The 21,752-nt window shown below is 40.7% G+C and overlaps 1 protein-coding gene across 7 annotated transcripts in view; it reads right to left on the minus strand.

The window, feature by feature from the left end:
• Positions 1 to 11,470: 11,470 nt before the first annotated feature.
• THUMPD2 (THUMP domain 2 tRNA and snRNA guanosine methyltransferase) overlaps positions 11,471 to 21,752 on the minus strand; it is a 33,423-nt gene continuing 23,141 nt past the window's right edge. For 5 of the 7 annotated variants that reach the window (XM_019742657.2, XM_074331915.1, XM_019742662.2 and 2 more), the window contains 2 exons: positions 17,779 to 17,887; positions 11,471 to 12,088 (listed from right to left, as the gene is read on the minus strand). In XM_019742657.2, the coding sequence (XP_019598216.2) occupies positions 11,764 to 12,088; positions 17,779 to 17,887 (434 nt within the window). In that variant the 3' untranslated portion in view covers positions 11,471 to 11,763. The other 2 variants (XM_074331914.1, XM_074331913.1) reach the window with 2 other exon arrangements.

A 21,752-nucleotide genomic window follows, 5' to 3' on the forward strand; every position in this document is an offset into this window, starting at 1 on the left:
TTCCATTCCACCTGAAGTGTTGGAATCCCCACTATTTTTCACAGCCGGATATTGTGGAGGCTCCTCTTCCCTGCACAAGAGCCTGGAGTGGGGCTGGGGTCCTTTGCTCCTCCAGGGCGAAACCTGCATGGCTGAGATATCCCTCTTAATTTTCATTGGCCACACGTAGGTTTGGGACCAGTATGTTTCGTGTCTCCATCCTTCCTACCAGTCTTGATGTGGCTTCTTCTTTATATCCTTAATTATAACATTTCTGTTCAGCCATGCTTCAGACGGTTTTCAAGGTTGATTGTTCTGTAATTTAGTTGTAATTTTAATGTGTTCATCGAAGGAAACACACACAGTGTTTATCTACTCCGCCATCTTTGGTCTCCTTCGCGAGACAGACTTGCCAAGACTTGCTGGTAAATTGAATGGAGGGTGGGGGAAGAAGGGACATTATCAAAGATGACAACTGAGCAACTTTCAGTTAGGTTATTAACTAAGGATACTATGGTTCTTGTAACAAAGAGGGGATAAGATAAGTTGAAAAAAAAAAAAAAAGGAAAAACTGCTAAGTTTCATGGTAAATCCAGTGTCACATAGGTTGGCATTAATCCTTAGCTGAGTGGAGCCCAGGATTAAAAAGCTGTAGTTTATGGTCCAATGACCCTAATGCTCCATCTATCTAATTGACCCAACTGCCAGCTTCACCCTCTTTGATTTCTAATTGTTCTCCAGAAGCTACCTCTACCAGGATTGTCAAATAGGATTCAATGTGAGTGTGAACTTGGTCAATTAATGGTGACTGGGAAGATTTCAGTCCTGGCCCAGGGAGAAAGAACATAATGATTGTGGGTGAATGGAAAAGGCAGATGTCACACATTGTCCACCCCCATCTTAAATCCCACCAGGCAAACTATTCATTAGGGCTGGCATTGATGACATTCATAAAATGCACAGACCACTGCCCCATGTTCTACTCATTTTGGATGATTCTACTCTGATGATGCCTTTTGAGTGTGGGTTGTGAGGATGCGGGAACAGTACCCTCAAGTTCTTTAGGAAATGTTCTAAATCTACACAGGATCTTAGAGGTAAATTTACTCACTATCTGCAAAGATGTGGAGTGACATCCTCTGGGAATTCTGGAAAATGCATGGAAGCCTTGCTATTGCAAGGGTTCTTGGAGGCTCTGCTAGATCCTGAGAAGAAGGGCCCGGAACTCATTGACTGTGATCCCTGAACACTGTAGCTCCTTCACAATCACAACCAGACATGAAGCTCAGAACCTTTAGTTCTTGAATCAGAAAAAACTTTTTATTTTTATTCCCATAGCTTTGTCTGTCAGGTGAGAAGCACATAAATACTTGCTTTAGAAACTGGCCATGCCTGAACTAAACTTGACTCAGCTGTGGCTTCAGTGGGCTTCAACCTCATTCCCCACACGTAATTCACATCATATCTCATCACAGCAATTGAAGCTGTTAAGCATAAGGATACAAAAGGAATCCAGAGAACTGCATTCATTGTTAAGGTCTTTTCATTTCTCCCCAAGCCTCTGGTTTTCCATTTATTAATTCTGGACTCTATTGGGAGCTCAAAACAAAAACAAAAATAACACAACGACAAAACCCCAAAACAAAACCTACCTCCCTCTTTTAAAGCACTTGAGTCTAAGAAGATGGTGCTAGAGTCCCAGTCCAGTGAATTCCTAGGTCTCATTCATTCTTGTAAAGGTTAGATACAAATAAATGGAAAAGAAAGCTCTGATTTTCAAATCCTTTGTAGTTCTGTCTCTTGGTATTGATGAGACACCAAAGGGACTGACTCAGCGTTTCCTCTGTGACTATTCCAAGCGATGCTCTTTATAAACACTCCTACTTTATAGATGGAGAAACTAAGGCTCCTAGAGGTTAAATAACCTTCCTTAAGGTACTCACTGGCAGAGCCAAGGTTTAGATTCTGGCCTGCTCACTTCAAAGTTATTACTCTTTCTACTCTCTCCAATCTCTTGGGTAAATGATGTATGTCATTTACCCAAGACCCAGCACAAACACCAATAGTGCATTTTTAACCGTATCTGAGTTTATTTCTCAAAATTTTATACATCTAGATAGGTTCACATTCCTCGGTGTTTTTCATGGTTCCCCTTGGAAGTTACTGCTCTGCAGTTTTTAATCAAGCTGCTGTATTTCTAAGCCAGAGCACACACTGCCCTTTGTAATTCTGTAAAGAATGCCAGACCTATTTTTATAAGCACAGAACCTCTCCTTACATGACTGCCCTTCAGAAGACCCTGTACTCTGCAGTAGCCTAAAGGTATGACAGCAATTTTAATTAACTTCTTGGCACTCCTCGTCCAGAGCATTTTGAGAAATTCCCACGTCACTAGGGCTGCTCCAAGATTAATATTTAAGTGGGTAGGTCCTCCTTACTTTGTCCTGTAAAAGCATTCCCGGTGGCTTTTGAAAGTTATTAAATGAAAGCAATTATTTAAAAAAGTTGGCTAGATAGCTTTGTGGTTGGAGATAGGATGGGAACTCAGAGACACCTGAATTTTAGTCCTTGTTTTGTGACTGTCTGGATGTGTGGCCCTGAAACTCCATCACCACTTCTGATCCTCTGGAGATGTTCATGAGCTGCTGTGCTTTCCAGGGACCTTGGCAATAACCACACATTTAAGAAGCCCATGAAGTATTTTGAACACCTCTATAAGATTTTCATTTTCTTTATCCAAGTTGAACAGGGACTAATGTTTAAAAACATAGCATGTAAGTTCCACAAACAGTGTAATAAAGCCATCTGATGTTCAGTCAAGACAAGAACTTCTTCCCAGTTTTTTATTAGGCATCAGGGAGGGTACTTCATTCTGTATTTTCTCTTCAAGAGTTTGGTTGCTATCAAGTGACTTAAGAACAAAACCAAACCAAACCTCAAGACAGCCTTGGGAGGTACATGGAGGCTCTGATTGTCTTCCCTGTTAACTAGGGAGGACACTGAGACCAAGCATTACCCCAAGAGCTTTCAGCCTGTCTCTAGCAAGATGGCTAACTCTCTAGCAAATGAGCTAAGTAGGTTTTGAGGTTGACATATCTGAGTTTCTATATTCCTGCAAACATGTCGATGGAGCCTCAGCCTCTGCTTTATATGCCTCTGCTGTGACTATGGTAAATCACTATCATGCCAACATGTTTCTCAAATAAAATGGACTCAGGAATTGAAACTAAATCAACCGTGAAAGGTAATCTGGGGGAGATAAGACAAGTGATTAATTCATTATTGATTCAAAGGATGAGCCAGTTCTTAAACAAAGAATTTTCCAAATAAAGTAACAATTTAAAGAGTGTTCACAGGAATGGGGAATGGTTTTCAAGAGAGCTGAAGCAAAGGTGAGGGGAAGGGAGAGGGTGAGCTGGGGTGAGGCAGGCTGATGGGCAGAGAGCCATGTACAGCTATGTGGAATGGGACATGTGGACGCCCGCTTTCCATAAACTTGTTAAAAAAAACCCAAAAACCACTTACTGCAGGGAGCCAGATGAATGAAGAATGCAACGGGTTAAGATGAAATTTAGTACAATTTCATTACTTTTAAAGCAATCAGCCTGTGGGTCTGTGATACACCTACATAATCGAGAAGGGTGTCACAGAAAATGTCAAGCTTTTACCTAGTAACGACTGAGCAACTGGTTCCGTACTGCACGATTTCATACATTCTAATGTCACAAAGGAAAAAGAAAAAAATCTTCCTTCAGGCAATAACAGTTGAAAAAAATTTTTTCCTTTGTGACACTGAATACATGAATTTGGTCAAAGTGAGGGGGAACTTGGTTTAGCATCCTGGAACTTTCTGGCTTTGTTCACGTGGCTGGCAGATGACCATGAAAAATAACTTGCATGTGGTTGTTTATCAGATCTATACTGAGCGCCTAGTGTGTTCCAGAGACTGACTTCAGTGCTGGGGGTAGGTAACCAGTGAGCAAACCAACAAAGCCTTTCTCCTCCAGAGCTGTCATTGTAATGTCAGAGAGACAGACAATAAGCAAACATGTGGTTTGTGGTGATGATAGGCTCTATAAAGAGAAAGAGGGACGACTAGGAGAAGAGGGTGTGAAGGGTGAGGGGTGGCTCATCTAGATAGGGAGGACAAGGGATGGCCTTGCTAATACGGGAACATCTGAACAGAGAGCCTGAACAATATAGGTATGTGGGAAAATGTCCAGGGGAGATGGGACAGCAAATATCAAAACCTGAGATGGGACTGAACTTTGCATATTCCAGTGTCAGCAAGGGGGCAGAGTGAAAGGGAGAGTGTTAGAGATGAAATTAGAGGGGTACCAGGGTCCAGATCAGGACTTTGGGTTTTGTTCTGAGTAAAATGGAACGTCATTGAAGGGTTTTGAGCAGGAGACTGATATAATCTGACTTAGATAAAAACAAAAAGCCAAAACCTCTGGCCCAGGCAATTAATTTTCCTTGGTTCTCAGGTTAATACAGAGTCTGGTACTGGGTGTTTGGAGCTCTTTGACAGAATATATGGTTAATATGCCCACTCGTCTAAGGTGAACTCAATCTCAAATAGTGTAGACATCTCAAGGGCAGGAGTCACAAAAGGGCAACTAGAAAGATGACAACTAAACAGTAGAAATAATGTGTGAAAGAGAGGAGGGCAGGCAGGGAGGGGACAGGGAGTAATTGCTCTCATTTATTACACCCTTGAGAAGGCAATTACTGCTGAAGGAACTTGATGAAAACTGACAATATTAAGTGATTGTGGCATTCAGATGGCAAAATTATACTTCAGATCTCCTGATTCTCTTGAATGAGCTTGTCTGATTTAAAGCTAAGCTCTTCATGTACGTAGGCCAAGTTTTCAGTTATTTCTTTAAACACCCAATAAATCCCTACTTTTTTCTCTGAACTATTTTCCTGAACTCTGTTTATCTTTCTCTCTTTGTCAAGCTTTTTTACAGCGTGGTTTCATTCCTCCATTTCCAGAGGTCAGAAATAATCCTATCTATCATAAACTTGGACTTCTGGCTGGTGCCCTCCCACCCCCTGCTTACCTCTCTTTCTAGAAAGCTGTCACAGGAACATTTTGGGCAAGACCAGTTTACCAATAAGCACCCTCAGAGCTGGATACATAACAAGTACTCAGTAAGTGTTTGATAGCTAAATGAACAAAGGAGTAAATGAATGAGTGAAAGAATCAGAGAATTGAAAAAGCTACAAGCACTGGAAAAAGAGTGTTTGTATAACATGTGTAAAAGTACTCACTGGAGATTTCTTAATTACCTGGATATCTTTGTGAAGACCTTGGATCTCACCTAATTTTAGTCCACAGGCTTTCTTGCATAACTCCTTGAATAATCATATTTACCTAGTATCTAAGTGAGAGGTTCCTCTTGAAAATCAATATATTTTGAATCCCCAATGAGACTTAGCTTTCTAGGTGACATAGAAAGCAGGGATCTCCCCTGGCTGATGTCTGTCTCTTGCATGACTTTCTTTTGAGTGTCCCTTTGATTCACTGCCCTCAGATCCACAGGCATTTATTTGTTCCCTTCTAAGGAACCATTTTAATTTAGTTCAAGAAATATTAATTGTTCTTGTGCCAAAGGAAAAAAAAATACTATAAAAATTCCAACTGGAAGATATCCTCAAATTTTGGAAAATTCTCCAAAAGCTTTATGCATTTGATATTAAAGATATTTCAGCCGAAACTGAAACCATGATTTCCTTCTGTGAGGTACCAAGATAATTAGAGCCACAGCTTCTTATGATGTCCACCACTGTCATTCAAATCGATGAAGAAATGCCGTTTTCTACCTGCCATTTGCTGCCTCCTGGTCACATACACAAAGATGTCCACTCCCACACATTTCTTTTTTCTCCTGAAGTTGCAAGTAAAACTTAGGCACAGAATGACAGAGACTATATTATTCAAAGTCTTTGAGAGAACAAACATTAAAGGTCATTTGGGGAGGAGCAGCAAAGACTATAAAATTGAAACCTGGGAAATAGGGCAAAAGGGGAAATGCGAAATATGGGACTCTTCACCGAGAACGAGAGGGCCAGTGCCTGCATGGCAAGAGTGTGCTTCAGTAACCTAGGTGTGTGGGAGAGCGTTCCCAGTTATAACCAATAGAATCTACTCTAGGTAGTTAAGTAGAAAAGGGGTTTATTAGAAAATATATCAAGGGGTTCAAGAGGGCCAGAAAGTTAGTCTGGGTGGCTGTCCAACTAAGGACGCCATAGAAACCATAAGCCACAGTGACCCCCTGCAGCCTCTGCTGGGCACACACACTGCAGCTTGCACCACTGATTTGTACCCTGAATGCTGCCATGTCCCTTCTGACCCCTGAGGCCAGATGCTTCTGCTGCCACTCTTCCAGAAAGTGGGTTCCATTATGGTGCCTGTTTAATTAGAGGTGATGGGGTAACCGGTACCCCTCCCACTTTCACCTGTTGGTCCCTTTATTCTGACTTCAGGATAAAGAGCATTAGACACTGCTCTTTGTATTGGTTGCTGGTTCATAGCACACCCAGCAGCCAGTAGAGAGGCATCTCACCCCCTCAAGGAATTCCCTCCCTGCTGGCACAGTAATTGAGTGTTAATAGGCTGTCCCGCCATGCCATAAGGCCTTTTGTTTCAGCTGATGGGGTACTTGGTAAGACTAGAAATCCTATGAGCATAGGTGTACTGGCTCACTCACACCACTGTAACTGAACTCTGGTGAGAAGCATTGTTGCATGGAAATAAATGACAGAGATCAAGACAGTGAAAGGTGCTGCTGGCCTGGAGAAGCCAAATCCAGAAAGAGTAGTTATTACAGTGAGGACAAACTATGTATTGCTCTCTCCATGAGGGATGAGTCTCCACTATAATTCCCCTCCAGGATGTGGCATCACAGCAAATCCCAGGGTTGGTCACTGCTGCTGGAAATTAATCATCCTCAGGTGAGGAGAAGTCCCTGTTGGGCCAATGCATTATCTCTATCCCTCCAACCATGGCCACTTTGTTCCCGAGGCCTTTGAACAAGGGTGGCTGGGAGAAGGGGAAGGCACAGGGCCGGCAATCTTTCACCTGCATACTTAGACCTTCTCCACAGTGGGAACTCTGGACCATTCTACTGGGACAAGATACACTGCCATATTTTGGGGGCCTGTTCGGAGATGTCCATTCAACATCTCTTTTCCAGACCTCCTTTCATGTAGCAGGCTGTCCTTTCAAACTGGCAACTGCTGCCATGATATGGTAAGCATCTGCCTTGCAGGCCGGCTCTCCTTCCAGGCGAAGTGTACAATGTGGACCATTCCCAGTTCTGCTCCCTGGGAAGGGTTGCTTTCCCCATTGTTCCCTGGCCCCGAGTGGGGCTGAAATGCCCCAGCAGTTCAATTCCAGCAGGTGCCAGCAACACTTGCAGAGCCATCTGCAAACCAGATTTGACTTTTTTCTTCCTTGGTTCATTGGGAATTCCCCAGGGGGCCATGGTCACGAGGGCAGGTAGCAGCCCAGCAGGCAGGAGGCACATCCCAAGATAAAGCACTGACCACTCCTGCAGCTCACAAGGACCCTCAGCCATGCAGAGCTCAGTGCTGACATACACTCTTTCCACCCGATGAGGGCGTGCTGCTGCTGGGCTGGGCCCACTGAACTTGCGGGTCAAATCATGGCTGGTTCACGATGGCAGGTTAGATCACACAGTCACCTCCTGTCCTGTGGTAAGCCCTAGGAGCAGGTCAAGTGTTAGTTCCAAAAGGAGAATAATTACATGCATAAGAGAGCTTGGCTTTGCTCCAAAGGCTAAGATGCTGCAGCTGTACTTCCTCTATTAGGACTTGCTGTAGGCTGCACACCACATCCACAGGCAGCCACAGACACTCTGAGCACCATTTGATTCGGGTCAGAAGGGCAAACATGCAGAGCTGCCTGCAGTGGGTCTGGACCAGCTGGCGAGCCCTCTCTTGCCCAGGCCTCCATTAAAAGTAAATGAGTTGGAGCAGCAAACCCAAAGGTGACATAAGTTGTTTTCAGATGCCCGCATTCCATCAAGCATCTGTGCTTCTTTCTTCCTGGTGGCACTAATAGCTGCAGTTTCTATAAAGATATGGTATTGCTTTTGTTTGGCCATTTTGGTAGCAAGGGGGATTCTAAGAGGCTGTGTGACCTTGGCCATCCAATCATAGACACCCTTACTCCATGGGTCAGAGGCCACTGTGGGGATACTGCAATTGCTGAGATCTATTGCTTAGACTCAGAAACTAGGGGGAAATGACCACGTAATTTTTTACTGAGAAAAGTGAAGCAGTCAGAAAAGAACTTCCACAGTCTACCTCTGCTACGTCTGCCCACCTTCCAGTATCTGCTCCCACTTACAGGCTGTTCTCCTACCATGCGTGTTTCTGGAAGGGATATTAATATAAATATTACCACCAAGTAGGGCATGATGTCACTATGATATGGAAACTGGGTGGGTTCATAAGTGATGTTTTCCACCAGCTCGTTAGTATTTTGTGCCGCCAGGTAAGAGCAGCCGAGTGTGAAGGACACCAGGGAATCAGCTGAATGAGCTGTAGGAGAATAAGGTGTTTTACATGATGCCCCTTCACTGCACCTTCTTCTTGGTCCAGTTTGGCCATAGGTTTTGTCTAGGAAGTGCTTTTTGTGTAACTCAGCAGTCTACCCTTCCTGCTACCTTTTTCTTGGAATGGTGAAATCCTTTATTTACTGGTGTGTTTATTTATTAGAAATATAACTGTTTTGAAAACAATGTTGTTTGTGTTAGTGCGCAGGTTGCAAAGTTAGGTAGGTTTGGAATGGCAGCCCTAACCTTATTGTTTCCATAAATTGGTATTTTTTAGTGCATAAATTTGAGAATGAAAACATTTTCAGGAGCACATTTATCATGTTATTGCAGAAATGCCTGTATGCTGCCTTCCCACTCGTAACCATAGAGAAATTATTCATGCTCTTCTCAAAAGCTCATTCCTCCACGTGTGGACTGCATTCATCCCCCTATTCAAGGCTCCAGCATTTATCCTCTTTTTCCTACTTCATCAGTTTTTCGTTTTTCCTAGAACATTTTCAACGTTAAAAAAAAAAATAATGCTGCTACTTGTCCCATCTTAAAAAAAAAAAAATTATCTTGATTCCACATCCTCTATCAACCTACTACTGTGTTTCCCCGAAAATGAGACCTAACCAGAAAATAAGCCCTCGCATGATGTTTCAGGACGACGTCCCCTGAACATAAGCCTTAATGCGTCTTTTGGAGCAAAAATCAATATAAGACCTGGTCTTATTTTCGGGGAAACACAGTATCTCCATTCTTTGCTCCATTTTCAGGAAAACTAGTTGAAAGAGTTGCCTATATTCACTGCCTCCAGCTCTTTTCCTATCTTCTCTTAAATCCAATCCAGTCTTGTTTTGCTCCATCTCCGGTCTCCACGCCACCAAAACTCCCATTGTCAAACTCACTAATGACCTCCTCATTACTAAATTCAACATCAATTCAGTCCTCATCTTACTGGGCTGTGCTTAGCAGCATTTAAAAGTTGATCACGGTCTCCTCTATGCCCTTTGTTCACTTGCCTTCCAGGCAACCACTGTTTTCCTCCTGCTCACTTGTTCCTTCTGGGTCTCCCTTGTAGACGCCTCTTCTCCAGACCTCTTCCTCTTGGAGGAAAAAAGGGCTCAGCCTGGCTCCTCCTCTTCCTTTCTCGCCTACGCTCAGTTCTTTGGTGACCCCATCCATTTTTATGGCATCTATATGCTGAAAATTCCTGGATTTATATCTCCAGAGCAGACTTTTTTTTTTTTTTAACAGCACACTCAAACATTCAATTACTTATTCAACTTCTCCTCTTGGTGTAATGCACATCTCATAATTAGCAAGTCTAAAACTGAACTTCTGACATCTCCCACCCAACCTGCCCCTCCAGTGGCCTTTCCCCTCTTAGTTGATAGAAACTGCATTGTTCCAAGTCCTTGGCCAAAATCTTGCAGTCATTCCTGTGTCCTCTCCATCTGTCACATCACACACATGTCACACACATCAGCGGATCTTGCTAGTTCTACTTTGAAAATATATCCATAATCCAGGTGCCTTGTACCACCTCTGTTGCTACCACCATTTCTCTTGCTAGGATTATTGCAAAAACCTCCCAACTGGTCTACTTCCGACCTTGTCCCCCTACAGTCGCTTCACAATACAGCGGTCACAGTGATCCTGTAAAATGTATGTTCGATCTCTACCTGTTCAAAACTCTCCAGTGGCTTCGAGTCAAAGGCAGAGTCCTCCTAACTGCCTTCAAGTCCTCATATAATCTAACCTGCCATCCCCACCAGCCGCTCACTTTGTCTCGATCCTCTCACTCACTCTAGTTCCAGCCACATCTGCCTCTTTGCTGTTCCTCAAACACATCAGACACTCTCTTGCCTCAGGGCCTTTGCACCTGGCTGTTCCATCTGCCTGGAACACTCTTCCGCGTTCTTTAAATATTTGCTCAAATCTCATATTCTCAGTGAGACCTGACCTATTTAAACATGTAAAACACTTCTGCTCCCATTGTCCTCTACTCCCCGATCACTTTACTCTGCTTTCTTCTCCCACCCCATCAGTTAGCACCTTTTAACCTATCAAATAAATGACTTATTATGTCTACTGTTTCTTATCTGTTTCTCCTACTAGAATGTTTAAGTCCTCTGAGGGCAGGGATCTTTGTTTGGTTTACTGATGTGCTCCAAGGGCCTAGAACGGTGCCTTGGCAGAGAGTAGGTATGCAGTATTTGTTGTATGAATATGTGACAGGCTCACGTCCCACTGAGCTTCCTGTAAGGTGCTCTCAGGTCAAAATTTCACTTATCACCTGTACCCCATGATCCCCACTCTGACCAGTGGACTTTGATACTGGGCCTAGGTTACATGCCTCACCACAGCTGGAAAACACGGTTTCTGCTTCTACTTTGGAGGTGGGATTCACAAGGTGACAAATTCGCCAAATATGGGAACGTTGTTCAAATGCTACCAAAGCAGCCAAGAAGCTAAGCACTGTATTAGGTTACTGAAAAGAAAATCATATTTTCATTAATTTCCTGTACCACCTTCTCAAGCAGTGAACACAAGGAATGCATTTAACTTAAACAAGTATGTGACGACAATTTACTAATGCTTTCAGAAAAAAGCAAAGTTTATTTTCTACAATGTTGGAGGATATTGGCTCAATTCATATAATTTTTATTCCCATTGATGCTTTACATAATATGGGATGTATAACATGTAAAATGTATTGTAAATAAAATTATCATTCCAATGGAGAAGAAAATTACAGGTTCAAAAAAATCAAGTTTAATATCAAAAGATGTAATATAAAAGTTTCAACGTTAAAAAAAATCTGACAGTTAAAATATTACCAACCTTAAAAAAATATTACCAACCTTGTGATGATTGTGATATACTTTGTTAACCCCTGAAAACTTCTGTTTTGATGATATTGAAGCTTCTGCTCAGAAACACTGCAGGCAGAGCAGAACTTTTCATATTCTGACAGAATGCAAAGGTTAAGCATACTTTAGTTTAAATTATTAATAGTTCCTTGTCAGAAACATTAATCCCTTTGGAGTATAAAGCAAACTCTTACTAAAAACCTGTGTCAAGCAGCCACGCCTTCTGTGTTCACGGGTATCTGTCTGCTTGGAATTCTGTGGGGCTGTCTAGATCCTAGAGACAAACACTTCTGTTGCTGTAGAGCTGACATAGTAGGCTTACGGTATCTAGCCTGCTATAGTCCAGAAGAGTGTGACTTCTTATACTTGTATATGAAAGCATCTGTTTTCCCAAGGCTCACTTTGTAGCATTCCACTGGCACCAAGGAGCCAAACGGTGGCATCTTGTCTAAGCATTCCTGGTTACTAGATTCCAACGAAGGTGACACTGTCTTTGCTATGCCCGTTTTTTCTTCGGGAATCAAGCACTTCGCAACTCCAAGTTCATCTGTGTGGCCGCCTTTGGAATTCAAAGGGATGCTGCACCCTTCACCGTCTTTAAGGCGTCTGTGGTGGGCTTCACTGAGCAACAACACGACAGTCCCTCCAACACGAAGCACTCTGACAAAAAATGGTAACTGGTATGAGTAGTCCCTTCTTTTTAGATAACAATCCCACTTTATTTAAAATATGTGGTGTTTTCAATTTGAAGTTTAATTTTATCTATTTAAATACAAGGATTTTAATAATTAGGTAGTATCTTCCATAATGCACATTCATTATAGTAATTATGAAATTGCTAGTACAAATCTGCTTTAATTATCTATTTTTACTCTACTTAAAAGGCAAGCCTCCAAGTAATTTGTAATCACATTCTAATAAATGATTGTACACGGGAAAAGACAAATGAAAGAATCCTAAAGAATCAGCATATATTGAAAGCAGCCGACTGATGGCAGAAGAAAGTCAGCAGTCAAGAGTGAGAACAGGAACAAAAGAATGGCAAAAGTGAAGATCAGAAAAAGAAGGGAAGGCCTTGAAATGTCAGCTTGTTGAGAATACATTTACTCAATCATTGGACCAAAGTCTGTATCGCACTTATGTGGAAAGAGCAATGAGTGCCATACAGGCCTCTGAGTTGCTAAGGAGATTACTGAACAGTGGGAGAGAGTTAAAGTGTGGCAAATGCCATCAAGGCAGGTATGATGTGACATGGGAACACATCAGGTGGGTCCCAACCCTACACAGTAGTTACAGGACACGCAGGAGTAAGCCAGGCCAAGTGATAAGGAGGGGCTGGAGCAAGGGAGGGTGCTGGAGGCAGAGAAAGCAGGGGGGAGGGAGTAAAGAGAAGGAGCTGGGCCCAGGGTGGGGGAGGAGGCGAGAGGAAGGGTTCTGAGAGGGTGTCAGCAGAGATTCCACCAGCCTGGAGGTAATGAGAAAGACCAGGACTCAGGCAGAGGTTTTGGAGTGCTCAATCGCAAATGGGAGATTAAAGCCGTAATGGTGGGTCAGATAATCTGGGGTGAGAGTGCAGGGAAAAGAGAAAAAGGGCCAAGGAATAGAGGCTGAACAGTTAAGGCAGGATAGAGGAGGAGGAGCCCAGGAAACAATCCTAGGAGAAAATCTAGACAGTAGTGATGTCATGGTGTCAATAGTGCCAAAGGCTACAGGGCTAACAAGTGCCGAGGAGGGTAAGAAGTCATTAGGGAACCTGAGGGCAGCAGCAAAATGCTGGGCTGCTGGAATCAAGTGGGGACTGGAAAGTGAGCAAGCAGAGATGTCTAGTGTAGACTGTTTGTTCAAGAAGTTCAGTCGTATAGGTAAGGAAACAGGGTGACAGCTAGAGAACCAAGAGTTAAAAGGAACTGCCCTCTTGCCCAGCAAAGATGTCAGGAGCGTACGGAGCTTTTCCTCATGAGGACAATCAGCCAAGCTAGACAAGTCTGTCTCCAGATGACATCACATCTACTTCATTTTCCATCTCAAATCCTGCCTACACTATTGCAACAATCTCCTGACAGGTCGTTTTCCGTTCTTGTCACTCCTCCCACTCTCCCTTCCCAGTTTCCACACAGACTACAAATGTAAACCCCTGCTAACTCTCTTTTCCTCTCTACTTGAAATAAACTCTACACTCGCCACAATCTGACCCGCACCTGCCTTTCCCACTTCACTGCCTGCTGGCCCCCTGTGCACACTAGGGTCTGACACACTCATCTTCCTTCAGTTGCTCAAAGTCGGCCAGCGGCTTCTTGTGGTAGAACGCCTGGCCTCGCTGTTCACTCTGCACCTAACACTCATTCCTGTGTGCTGTCTCATCATTTAGGCCCCAGAATGCAAATATCATCTCCTTGGAGAGGCCTCCCCTGACTAAGGTAGCCACTGCTTCTCTCTCAGACACTCCCTAGCAAAATATCCTGTCTTATTTCCTTCATATTATCAATCAGGATCTGAAAGTATCCTGTTTATTTATTAAAGATCTGTCTTTGCTGGAATGCAAGTCCCACATGGGGAGGGACATTATCTCATTCACAACTATATCCCCACGGCTTAGTATAGCGTGTGGAATAGTAAGACCTCCAGCTCCAAAAGTGCCAGGGGAGGGATGAGTGAATCTGGAAAGAAAGAGGAGATGAATAGTCTGAAGATAAGAACGAGAAGAGGGTGGAGTACAATCCCTGAGGAGATATGGCTATATGAGATGGGACAGAAATAAGAAAACAGACAAATATCTCTAAACACTTAGAATAAAATATAATTAAAATAATAAACGAGATACAATTTTTTTACCTACCATATTAACAAAAATAAAAACACTGCCATACTCAAGATGGCGGGATTTTGAGAAAATGAGTACTGCTGAGATGGAAATTGGTACAATGTTTTTGGGACAGCAATTTAGCAAAGATGTATTTAAACTATGAAATGTGTGTAACTTTTGACCTAGCAAATAGGTCTTCTCACTTGCAGGAAATTATCCTAAGACAATATAACAATAGAAATAGTAGTAGAACAATAGTGGCAGTAATGATGCAGACAGCTGATATTTATCAAGCACTTACCATGTGCCAGGCACATAGTACTTTGTGTTATGTATCATGTAATCCTCAGAATTATTCTTTCAAGTATGTCCTGTTAGCATTACCATTTTTGCCAGATTGAAAAACCGAGGCACTGTGGTTTTAAGTAACTTACTCATATAGTAAGTTTGAACACTAGTAAGTTTGAACACTAGTGCAGTATGAGATATTATTTCTTGTAAAACAAAGATTCTGTAGTCAATAAGTTGGGGAAACTCTGTATCAAACAGCATAAAAAAGATTTTTCTTTTGCATGTGAACCTCTAAGACTAGGGGCTGATAATGCAAATAGTCCCAGATTATTTGACTTTGGAACTCATTAGGCCTTAACCTTCTACCACCAATCTCTGTTCCCAGCAGTCTGGTGTATTCATTGTTCCTTGAACATACAGAGTGTGCCAAAAAATGTACACACATTTTAAGAAAGAAAAACTGTATTAAAATTGTAATACTCAATATATACTGATAACAACAGATGAATACAAGCCATGTTTGACTTCTGCAATTACAAGAGGTGCTCAAAGTGGTTACCATCAGCGTCCAGACACTTCTGATTATGGCGAACTACTGCTTGAGCAATAAGTTGACCAAAGTGTCCACTTGTGTACATTTTTTTGGCAGTATTTTTTGAAGTTTTTACTCAAGAAATACTTCTTGAACATCTGTATGTATAAAACATGGTAGGGTGTCCTTTTTTATTCTTTCCAAATTTCTAAATTTCACTGAAACCTTGCTTCTTTCACAAATCCACCTCAAGCCTCTTGGGCACACAGCGACTTCTTCCTTCAAGGTGAGTGAGCTGAATTTCTAATTTTGCTCGTATGTTTTCCCTGGTTATATTTGAGAGGAAAACTCCAATATTATACTTCTCTGGATTCCTCACAGTGCTCTGTATTCCTGAAATGGTTACTGCTGAAAGAAATTAAAGGAGGAAATAACTGAGTGAAGAGTGCAGAGCTCATGCCGCCAGAGCAATCATATGTCTGACGATCTTTAATTCTGATGCATGTTCTTTCTTGAAGAGTCCAGTTCTGTATTACATACAGGACCAACTAGTTCTTGCCCTATTATAAACAGATTTGCTGACTTCTTGTATTTTTTTTTCTTATTTTTACTAACATAATTTCCCCTTCCTTCCTTTTTTTTTTTAATTGGAGCTTTAAACTATTTGTAAATCTCCAGGAGAAAAGTTATGTACACGCATACTTGATATACCTGTGTATGTCCCCACCTACTTCCCCAAAGAGTTTGAAGTGGTTTACACCAAAAAACCACCTAAGACCTAACAGTTACTGAGCACTTTCTAGGTGCTCACCACTGTTCTAAGGAATTTAAATCCACTAAATCCTCAGAACAGTGCTGTGAGGCAGGTACTATTATTTAACGACGAGGCACAAAGTGACTAAGCGATATGCCTAAAACCGAAGAACTACTAGTAATAGAACCAAAAATGGAACCCAGTATCCGGTTTCAAAGCCTGTCCTCTTCACCACTATATCATCCAGCATCGCCTGTATAAAACCTGAAACCATAAAATCAAAAGTCAAACTATAAAGGCTGTGGGCAAGTGGCAAAAATGTCTGATCAGAGAAGTTCCTTATGTATAAATATATACACTTTCAACTGGTCCTACTGAGACTATGTGGGAAACCTTGAATCACTTCATGACTCTTAGGTAAATATTTAAATTTACTGCCACAGTGTGAGGCCAGTAATATCTGTTACTGTCTTATTTTCAATCACCTAGACTAAGAACCAAAACCAGCCTAGAGAAAGTCAGGCTGGTGGAATTTTACTAGTGTTGAAAGGACCGTCTATTCAAAATAATGCCCTTCACTAACTTGTAATGTCTAAAATAGGCAGCATTAAATTGTCAATTAGGTTAAGCCATTATTTCTGGAAAGTTCCAGGTGGAATGTAAGCCACTGCTCACTCGTATCAGTGAGTTGGCTTAATACTATAGCTGGTGAATTACCTAGTTGGGTGCAAAGGTTGTGCTTATTAACCCTGGCTGTATGACACACACACCTTGGGAGCGGTTAAGGAATACTGACGCCCAGGTTCTACTCCAGACCAATGAAATCAGAGCCTTGGTGGGGAGACGGGGAGAATGGGCATCAGCGTTTTTCAGAAGCTCCTGAAATGATTTTAATAGGAAGTCAGGGTTGCAATATCTGCGCAAAGGGAATGTGCTATCAGGCAAAAGGGAGAACTGGAGCACTGGAAATGTCTGAATGATGGGTGCTGCCCAGAAAGAGATCTCAGGCAACGTATCAGAGCTAGGTAACTGAATAACGGACGCTGCTTAGAAATAAGATAATCCAAAAAGAAGTGAGGATAACCCAGATGGCAAGAAGGAGACGAGATGGCTTTTAGACTTAGACTTCATGTTAAACTTTAATTCTCCTTATAGAACGTCAGTGTCTCCTTGTGACACTGAATTTTCTCCATCCAAAACACAGGGCTCATTGTTTCAACGGGTGACATCACTTATACACAGGCTCTTGAACACTTATAGTCCTGCTCTATCAAATGCTCAGCTGAGGGAATTTAATGTGATTTGATTTCTTATTCATGTCCTTTCATTCCTCTATGCATTCTAGGCTCTCTGCTTTATCAACTTAAATGACCAGAAAAATATACATTCAGGCTCCACTGTTTAAACCTCTCAAAGAAGTACTTTCACTGAATTATACTACCTGACATCGACCTTTGGAGTGTAATAAACCATAACATGAAGAACACTTAAGCATTTTCATTTCACAATCAACAATGCAGGTGTTGTCCAGTCCACGTTACTGGATGTTTTTTATGTGAATTCTGTTCTGTTGTTTAGTAGCTGTGTGATCTTGAGAAAGTTAATCTTTCCGGGTACCAGTTTCCCATCTGTAAAGTTGTGGGACATTAACACATAGGAGGCAGGGTTTTTGTGAGGATTGGAAGTAAATATGTAAATTACCTCGCTCAGAGATGGAAGGTCGCTATTTCAGATATTCAAATTCCAGGCAAAAATGAAAAACTAATATGTTTTTCTGAATGCAACATAGTGTAAGATGATATGGAATAACTATTTAAATTATAAACTTCTAGTTTAAAACCTTAGAAAATGAAGACACAAAAACTCTGGGAAATTACAAAATACAATCAAATCTTAACTGAAGAGCTACGGATGTATTTTGGTTAAATGCCCAACAGCTCAAAATTATGGAAATAAATTCAATACCTTACCTTTCCAATTCTTGTAAAATGCTTCTGATGTCCTTTCCTAACTTAAACTTTTTCCCAAATGGAATGTCAGAAATAATAACATCGACACTTTCTGAAGGCAAAGGCAATTCTGAAATACAGAAATCAGAGAATCCTACTTAGTAAGTTCAAATATTTACAACCTAAATGAGGCAATTGAAGAACATAGGATTATTTTTACATATTAAATACAATTTAGGGTAGCTAATATTGCTTCTAAGAAGTCATAAGTACCCAAAAGGCTTTCAGAATCACTGAAGATAAATGGAATAGTTATTATACTCTGTTCTTTGCAAATTGGTTTTTCAGGTATGATAAAATATGACATAAGTTACGCAGAATTTTAAGTTAACCAGAAAATTCAATTCTCTAAACATATTACATGACTAGAAAATTGCCAGAGCCAAGAAGAAATACATTAAGTTGTCTAGAAAAACCTTTTACAAAGTTATATTCTGTAACTTTCATTTCCCTTTTTATAGTTATACGTAGTTATATTAAATTTTGCATGTGTAGATTTATTTGTTTTTAAGGGAGATGAACCATAGCTTTCATTGAATTTTTAAAAGGGACCCAAAACATTAAGAACATCTACTTAAGTCCTAATAGTAGAGAAGAGGCTAAACAATAATCAACAAGACAAATACTATTACTAAATAAAATTAAACATAGTGTTTGATTATGAAACCTACATTTCTTTCTCATCCATTCTCTTCTCAGAAATTAGGTTATTGTAAGGTGGGAATTATGGGTTATTCTATAAGGTTATCATACACCCAATCTTAACATCCACACTTTCTGAGTATATTTTTCTTTTCTACTTATTTTACTTCCCATTCATTCTTATGTACATAAAAAACAACAACTTGGAATTAAAAATGAGCAAAATTAATTTAGAAGAGTAGTCATTTGATTCAAATAAAAAGTCATGCTTCACAGAGTGAAATATTTAAATGCATTTTCTTCATACATGTCATAAATAGTTGGCTTTGGGCTTAGTTTCCTTAGAATAACTCCTAAGTTTTGAAGTAAATGCTAGATGCTTCTATAAAGAGATTTGTTTCCTTTGGTCAGTGATATCACCATGCCCTCATGTGGATGGTAAATGTCAACATTTTACACAAGATGTGTTCATTATCAGCTTTCTTGAGAAATGGAAACTCAATACAGCAGGTCCTTGAATAGATTCATTTCATTCAATATTGTTTTAATGTTGATGAGATGCCGGAGGAACTTAACTCTTGTGTATATTAGTTAGCCTATGGTAAAACTGGTTTCGTTATACACTGTTTCACTGAAGTTCCAAGAACCTATCGATGACATTAAGTGAGGACTTACTGTACTTACTTTTTCATTCAATATGCACTTTTTAAAAGTTATTGCTGCTGAGTTTATTACAGAATAGAATTGTTAACAAGTAATAAAAAAGTATTTATATTATACAATAAATGGTAAAGCCATTATAGCAAAAACACTCAACTCTCTATGGTAAGCCTCTTATTCCCTATTTTCCTACACATGTTTCACATATACCTAACTCATCATTTCCAACATTTCCTTCTGACTCCCCACATGGGCAGCCTGGCAGCTTCATCAATCTTGCAGAATAAGGCGTGGGCCACAGGACACGTGGCCAGAACAGCAGGGGCCAGGCAGGAAAGGGCAGGATAGGTATTAGAGGAAAATTTACACTAATAAGAAAGAAAATATAACCAGAATATTACGGGGAGATTATGGGTATACTGAAAAAAGCATGCCTTACTCCTACACAGGTAGAAATGAATGACACCTGAGAACAAAGCATAATTGTTACCAATAATCTTGTTATAACTCTTTCACTGAAGAAATGTATGACAGGCTATAGAATGTCTAATTGGAAGGCGTGAAAACACCTCGCCCCTTTTTATCTGGCGATAATTTTGTCATTTTAATTAACCATACATGTGTTTCTTTGCTCAAATCTGTATTTATTATACCTCTCCACTTTACACCAAGAAAAATATCTGTAGTTCAATAAAACAACAACAACAAAAAAAGCCTAACCAATGACTAATCATTTCCTAAGATAGCCTGTAACATAGCATTATTTGGTACCAAATGTTTCATGATGATTAAAATTTAGGAATAAACACATGCAATTTCTGCATGTGAAAGGGTCACCTCCTTTTATACCACTAGATGGTTATAAAATAAAGTGAATATTACTAAAAAAGTAGAAACAATAAAGTCATTAAAGTACACCAAGAGAATGAAGGCGGTGATTCTGCAGAGACATAAATCATGACAGGAGTATTCCTAGCTTCCTAGAGACATCCATGCATACAGAGGTCTTTAATTCATGCTGTGTGTCAGGCTCTGTGTGCTTATGTGATAAATCCTCACTACAGCCCTAGGAAGAAGGTATCACCTTCATATTATAGATGAGAAAATACAGAGAGGTCCAGTATTTTGCTGAAGGCCATACAGTGAAGAATTTATACTCGGTCTATTTGGCTCCAAAGTCCACCCCTGCTCTTTCTCATCATAGTAGTAAAAGGTGTGACACTGTTGCACCCATCATGTTGAACAAGGGACTCATAGGTCTCAACATTCTAAATTATATTTATGATGAAAGAAGGTAAAACCAAACGAGTGAAGATAACAAACACTTGTATCCAGCGAGAATGTCCACCTCTAACATAGAGATATACAATGAAGGGCTAATTATTAAATAGTTGATATTGGCCCCTATGTACACAAGATAGAGAGTCCCCTCTACACTGAAATTTAACAGTAAAAGGTTATAATGATGAAACAATTTAAAATAGATGTTCTATTCTTTTCTCCAGAAAGTTATCCTGAAAACAAGTAAATCACAAAAGAAAAATCTACAAATGACATAAGGTGAAAAATGTTTTATCTCACTAGTAATTAAAGAAAGATAAATTTTAAAAACCTATCAAATTTGTAGTTTTAAAAATTGTAATAAAATGATAATATTGAGTCTCAATAAAGGTTTAGGGAAATGCGCACTAATAGTTGGCTACAGCTGGTCTGGAATGACCTAGTACAAGTGTCAAGTGCTCTGCCTTCCCCGTTCCTAGAAATGCCTGCCCCACCCTGGTGCACTGGGTCCCATCCCTTCTTGCCTTCTTGGGGGCCGTGAGTGTATCAGAGGAACAATTCTCTCCTGCACGTCAAGTTTCTCCTTTTTATTTGATCATTCTCTTTACTATGCAAACTTGTACTTTGAAAAAAAAGTAAATTCTAATTTCTATCCTCAAAAAAAATCCCTGCTTGATCCTGAATCTCCCCACTTTCTGAGTTGCTGGCCCATTTCTTTGCTCCTCTTACCAGTTAAACTACTCAAGAGAATGATGTAAACTGAACTGGAGAAGTTACCTCCTCCCGTTCTCTCTGGGACCCATGCACACAGGCCTTCGCTCCTGCTGCTTCAGGGAAACGGGCCTTGACATCTGCAATCACCAGGCCTCATTTTACTTCAGCAATTGGCAGCATCTGACACAGCTGATCATTCTCTTTTCCTTGGGTTTTCTCTCTTATTCTCTTACATCACTGGCTGTTCCTTTACTAGAGCCTCACCTTCCAGAACTCGAAGCATCTCATCCCCAGGGCTCTTTCTCTTCTCTATTTACACTCATTCCCTAGGTGGTCTCATGGCTTTAAGTGCTATCTATACTGGTGATGCCCAATCTCTCCCCTAAACTCCAGATTTGTATATTGAGCTCCCAACTCGACATCTTTTCCATGTAGTGTCTAATAATCATCAAACTTAACTGGTCCAAAACTCTTAACTTGTGCTTCCTGTAGTTTTTCCCAGCTCAGCAAATGCAACTCCATTCTCTAGCTGCTCAAGCCAGAAAGCTTACGAGCAGAGTCATTCTTTCTCTCACACCCCACATTCAATCCAACAACAAACAACAAATACAGTCAGCTTTCCTTTCTAAAAAATACAT

Source organism: Rhinolophus sinicus, linkage group LG05 (assembly GCF_036562045.2).
Source record: "Rhinolophus sinicus isolate RSC01 linkage group LG05, ASM3656204v1, whole genome shotgun sequence".
NCBI classification, from domain to species: Eukaryota; Metazoa; Chordata; class Mammalia; order Chiroptera; family Rhinolophidae; genus Rhinolophus; species Rhinolophus sinicus.